The sequence below is a fragment of the Melanerpes formicivorus genome, unplaced genomic scaffold, assembly GCF_026170545.1.
Source record: "Melanerpes formicivorus ecotype bairdi unplaced genomic scaffold, bMelFor1.0.p_v2 SCAF_45, whole genome shotgun sequence".
Taxonomy (NCBI): domain Eukaryota; kingdom Metazoa; phylum Chordata; class Aves; order Piciformes; family Picidae; genus Melanerpes; species Melanerpes formicivorus.
The window spans coordinates 543,932-549,239 of record NW_027142397.1 but is presented as its reverse complement, the minus strand read 5'-3'; the positions used below and the strand labels follow the sequence as shown (position 1 = coordinate 549,239).

The window sequence follows — 5,308 nt, the reverse complement described above, 5'->3', positions numbered from 1 at the left end:
CGGCTTCGCCTTAAAGCTGGGAGCCGGCGCCGGGCGTGGGGTGGGAGCATGGCTCAGGTCCTCTGCTGCTTCGCGGCCGCTGCGCTCTGCGCTGTCATCCGGGGTGAGTCTGTCCCTGCCTGGGGGCGCCCAGGGGTCTCTCACCTGCAGGGCAGGCAGGCTGGGCAAGGTGGTTCTTTGATTGTTGGGTCCCCAGATGTGCAGCTGCCCCAGGGCGGAGCAGAGCTGGGGTGGCAAACGGGGGGGCGGGGAGGACGATAAAGGCTAAGCAGAGCCAGGTGGGCTTTAACCCCCGCACAAGTCTAGGCTGTGTCCCTGCCTTGCTGCCTGCAAGGTGAGGGCAGGACAGACAGGTAGGCTTGGCACCAGAGGCAGCAGGAGGGGACGGGGGGGCAGAAGGGGCTGTGCCCCCATGGGACCCCCTTCTGGGGCAGCTGTGAAGCTCATCAGGGCTGTGGGGTTGCTGGATCCATTGCTGCCCCTCCTGCCCTGGGAAACTGTCCCTGGGTGCCCAGCCTCAGTGTGATGGGCACTCCTGGGGCACACTGGTGCCATGGTTTGGGGTGCAGAGCAGAGCTTCCTGGGGCTGGGGGACAGGCACTGCTGGCTCCTTGCTCCCAGCAAGGTGGAAGATGCTGACGGAGGGAATGCCCCGGGGCAGGGGCTGGTGTGTTGGCATGGGGTTGCACAAGCTGGCAGCCTGCAGGGAGCTTGGGGAGCTCACTGGGAGATGCCAGGCAGGACTTGTCAGCCACCTGGAACCCCTCAACCATGCCCTGCTTGTCAGGGGACAGTTTGGCTGCATCCCCCCTTGGGAGCATCCCCTAAAGCTATGCCACCAGCCCACACTTCCCATGGGCACACAGAGAGCAGCTGGGGTGCCCTGGGGATGTGACACTGTCAGGCTGTGGCACTGTGCTAAGCCTGGGAGGGTGTCACAGTGTGTTGGCATCCTTTGCATGCACCACTGGGGGCCTTTTGGAGCTGCTTTCAGCCAGGCTCCCACCCCCTCCCGCAGGAGGGGCTGCAGGCATGGGGAGCATCGGCTTGGGCAACCTCCTGCCCTGTCCCCAGCTTGGCCACGGTGGGAGACATCTCACAGCACCCCACTGACCCCTGCCCCTCTCTGCCTTTCAGGACAGGACCCTGGGCTGTCCCCCCCGGCCCCCCATTTCGGCTCCATCTACCACGTCAGAGGTAACAGGACACCCCTGGACCCTTTGTCATGGGGGGAGGGGTGGAGGATGCTCAGACTGGCCAGGACAAGGCCACCCCAGTACCAAACTGGGGCAGCTTCCCACAGCCGAGTGGGTGCCAGGTGGGGACAGCAGCCTGGCCAGCTGAGGGTCCGTGGGTGCTGTTGGGGTGCTGAGTCCTTGGGGCTGACCCTTGCCCTGTGGTGGGGGCCCCCCACAGGTGTCATTAACCTGCCCTACGCTGAGATTGAGGAACCCTTCGAGGCCTGGTACAACGAGACAGGGAACAAGAGCAGGATCCAGTACTATGGGGGTGAGCAGCTGGGCACCCTCTGCGCCGGGCTGGTCCCACCCCTGTGCCAAGGCAGGACATAGACAGGGGCCATGCCCTCAGCGCCCCCTCCCCACCGGCGCAGGGCAGGTGATAACCTACCAGCTGGCAGCAGTGAAGCCCTACGGGATGAGGTACAAGATCACCCCAGAGACCACGGAGAAGGAGGTGAACGCCAGGAAGTGCTTCCAGCTGCCCGGCTCCAAGGAGGATGTGGTCAGCGCTCAGAGCGTCTTCCCCAGCCTGGATGGCTTCAAGGTGAGGAGCACAGAGCCCGCGGCCAGCCTGCAGCATCTCCAGCTCCATGCAGGGGCACAGGGCAGCTGGGGGTGCCCTAAACCCTCCCGGGGGGTGCTGGGACAGGCCGGGACGCGTCCCCGCAGCCCGGGGCACAGGCAGGGTCGCCTCTCCGCCCGCACGGGGCCGGACTCCGGCTGCTTTCCCAGGCAGAGCCGTGCCGGGACGCGCCGCAGCCCACACAGCCTGCAAGTCGCTGCATGCGCCCCGGCTCCTGCCGGCCCCAGCCCGGGCACGGATGGCTGCAGCGGGAGGGGTGCAGCACGGGGGAGGTGGGGGCAAGCTGCCCTTCCCACCCCACCGTGCTGGAGTCAACGATAATGACTCGGTTCTGCTGGGTCTGGCCCAAGTGCCCAGCAGAGGCTGGTGCAAGGTGCTGTATGTGCCCTGGGGGCAGAGGTGCTGTCTGAGGAGTGTGCAGGGCAGGGTGGTGCAGGGTCACCAGGCAGAGCCCCCCTCCCTCACGCCCTGTGCCCCCAGTTCCTGCGGGAGGAGTACCACCGGGGCCACTACTGCGCCGTCTGGCAGAACGTCACCCACTGGGCACAGAAGAAGAACGTCTACACCCTGTGGGTGACCAATGCCAGCTGCGGGGTGGCCCCGGTGCACTACGAGATGCGAGGCTACAACAGCCTGCTGGGCTCCCACTACGACAAGTACGAGATCTCCTACAGCCACTTCGACAACAGCTTCCCCCCCGACGTCTTCGACCTCCCTGAGAACGGTGGGCTGGGCTCTTGGGGGGTGTGGGGGGGAGCTGGGGGCGTGCGGGGGAGCTGGGCTCTTCAGTTGTTGGGCTCGCCCCCCCCCCCCCCCCCCATCCTGCCCGTGGAGCTCAGACTCTTGGATCCCCCCCTTGCCCCCAGAGACGCAGCGGTGTGGGGTGCTGCCGGGCAGCGTGGCGGAGCACCGGGTGCTGGCAAACCCCATGGAGGACCTGGTGGGCAGGCAGCAGCCCTGGGCCCATGAGGCCTTCCAGCAGTACCGCAGGCAGCTGGGCCGGAGCTACGGCTCGGCGCGGGAGCTGGAGCACAGGCAGAGCATCTTCGTGCACAACATGAGGTACAACTGCTGCGGCCCCTGCTGCGCCCCCCCCCCCCGGCACTGCGGCCGCCGTGGGGCAGGGGGCGCTGGGAAGCTGGCACCGCTCTGAGCGCTGGTCAGCAGCTGCTGAAGATGAGGCAGGGGGTGCCCAGGAAGGCCACCAGCAGCCTGGCCTGGGTCAGGAACAGTGTGGCAGCAGGAGCAGGGACCCCCATCGGGGGGGTGTGTGGTGTCACAGCTGCGGAGGTGTGGTGCTGAGGGCCATGGCTCGGTGGTGCCCTGGCAGTGCTGGCTTCATGGCCTTAAAGGTCTCTTCCAACCCAAAGGAGTCTGATTCTGTGCCCCCCCGGAGCTGGGCAGTGTTGGCACAGCCGTAGTGGGGGTGTGGCAGGTTCGTGCACTCCAGGAACCGCCCGTGCTGGGGTTCAGAGGTGCCAGGGAAGGGCAGCGGGCTCGGGGTGATGCTGCCAGCCCTGTGCCCGGCCGCCCTGTGGCAGGTTCGTGCACTCGCGGAACCGAGCGGCGCTCTCCTACTCGCTGGCCCTCAACCACTTGGCCGACCGCACGCCGCGGGAGCTGGCAGCCCTGCGGGGCCGGCGCCGCAGTGGGGTCCCCAACGCCGGGCAGCCCTTCCCCAGCCAGCTCTACAGTGGCCTCATCCTGCCCGAGAGCCTCGACTGGCGCATGTACGGTAGGTGCGGGGCTGGGGACAGCTCTGTGCCAGCCTGCAGCGGGCTGGGGGTCAGCTCTGCGTGCCGAGGTCTGCCAGCACCCCCTGCTGCTCTGTGTCCCCAGGTGCTGTGACCCCCGTGAAGGACCAGGCTGTCTGTGGGTCCTGCTGGAGCTTTGCCACGACAGGTGCCATGGAGGGTGCCCTCTTCCTCAAGGTGAGGGCACAGTTGTGACCTGCAGGGATGGCCAAGGTGCCCTGGTGATGCCTGTCCCCGTGCCAGCAGTGTGTGCCCTCCACAGACCGGGGTGCTGACCCCCCTGTCCCAGCAAGTCCTCATCGACTGCTCCTGGGGCTTTGGGAACTACGCCTGCGATGGGGGCGAGGAGTGGAGAGCCTATGAGTGGATCAAGAAGCATGGAGGCATCGCCAGCAGCGAGTCCTATGGCACCTACAAGGGACAGGTGAGAGTGGCAGTGCCCCTGCCAGGTCTCCTGGGCCTTTGGGTGTGCCCTGCAGGACTACAGAGCCATGGGGGCTGATCAGGATGGGTCAGAAGCGGTGCAGGCTCTGGAGATGGGGACATTGCCTCAGCCCCTGGCTCCCTGTGCCTCAAAGCCGAGTCCAAGGCCAAGCCTTGGGGCTCAGCTGGGTGCTTTCATCACCACCTGCCTCGGTTTCTCCTCTTGCAAAACAGGGACAAGGCTCTTCCACCCATGGGTGGTGCCCTGGGTGCCTCAGTACCCTGGGGTGCAGGGATGTGGCTGCCAGAGGCAGGCAACAGCCCCCAGGGCTTGGGAGCAGAGCCAGCTACCTGTGCTGTGTGTGGGCAGCCAGGGACAGGTCCCCACTGCAGGGGGCAGGAGGGGACAGAGGGCTTAGTCAGGATGCTGCTACAGCCTGAGCTGGGACACCAGAACAGAGCTGCAGAGGGGAACTGGGGACTCCTGGTGACACAGTGTCCCCTGCCCCTGGGTGCCACAGAATGGCCTCTGCCACTACAACCAGTCTGAGCTGCTGGGCAAGATCTCAGGCTACGTCAACGTCACCTCTGGCAACGTCACCGCGCTCAAGGCTGCTATCTACAAGCACGGCCCCGTGGCCGTCAGCATCGACGCCTCGCACAAGACCTTCTCCTTCTACTCCAATGGCATCTACTACGAGCCCAAGTGTGGTGAGTCGGGGGGCACAGGAGCCCCTGGGGGCACAGGGAAGTGCCAGCACCCCTGGGATCCCTTCTTCACTGAGCAGCTTGGGTGAGGAGTTCAGGGTCCCAGTCTGCTGGCAGCCCTGGGGGCAGGGATGGCCTTGGCACAGGGATGTCCTCCAGACTTAACCCACCTCTGCCATGCTGTGCCCTGCAGCCAAGGAGCCAGGGCAGCTGGACCACGCAGTGCTGGCTGTGGGCTATGGAGTGCTGCAGGGGGAGACCTATTGGCTGATCAAGAACTCCTGGTCCACCTACTGGGGCAACGATGGCTACATCCTCATGGCCATGAGGGACAACAACTGCGGTGTGGCCACCGAGGCCACCTACCCCATCCTGGCCTGATGGCCACAGCCCACATGTGCCCTGTCCCCTCTGAGGCACCCTGGGCAGCTCTGGGTGGAGGGGGCTGTGGTGGAGGGGAGTGGGGTCCTGGGAGGTGGCTGGGGAGCAGGTCCCAGGGTGCTGGGAAGGTCTTTCAGCATTTGGACAATAAAAGTGACCCAGCAGGGAGGGCTCCCCTCAGCCTCCTCTTCTCCAGGCTGAGCTCCCTCAGCTGCTCC

The 5,308-nt window shown here is 66.0% G+C and overlaps 1 protein-coding gene across 1 annotated transcript; it reads left to right on the top strand.

Moving 5' to 3' along the window:
• LOC137451509 (digestive cysteine proteinase 1-like) lies at positions 1–5,308 on the top strand. Its single transcript, XM_068159049.1, has 11 exons — positions 1–103; positions 1,138–1,197; positions 1,417–1,509; positions 1,613–1,785; positions 2,305–2,548; positions 2,691–2,886; positions 3,366–3,559; positions 3,664–3,755; positions 3,841–4,002; positions 4,523–4,712; positions 4,903–5,308. Exons 1-11 carry the CDS (start codon positions 49–51, stop codon positions 5,088–5,090), a joined length of 1,647 nt encoding a protein of 548 aa, XP_068015150.1. The 5' UTR covers positions 1–48; the 3' UTR covers positions 5,091–5,308.

Coding starts and splice junctions, on each gene's coding strand:
- LOC137451509 (XM_068159049.1), top strand. CDS start 49: ATGGCTCAGGTCCTCTGCTGCTTCGCGGCCGCTGCGCTCTGCGCTGTC. Junction 104..1,137: donor GCTCTGCGCTGTCATCCGGG/GTGAGTCTGTCC, acceptor TCTGCCTTTCAG/GACAGGACCCTGGGCTGTCC. Junction 1,198..1,416: donor CTCCATCTACCACGTCAGAG/GTAACAGGACAC, acceptor GGCCCCCCACAG/GTGTCATTAACCTGCCCTAC.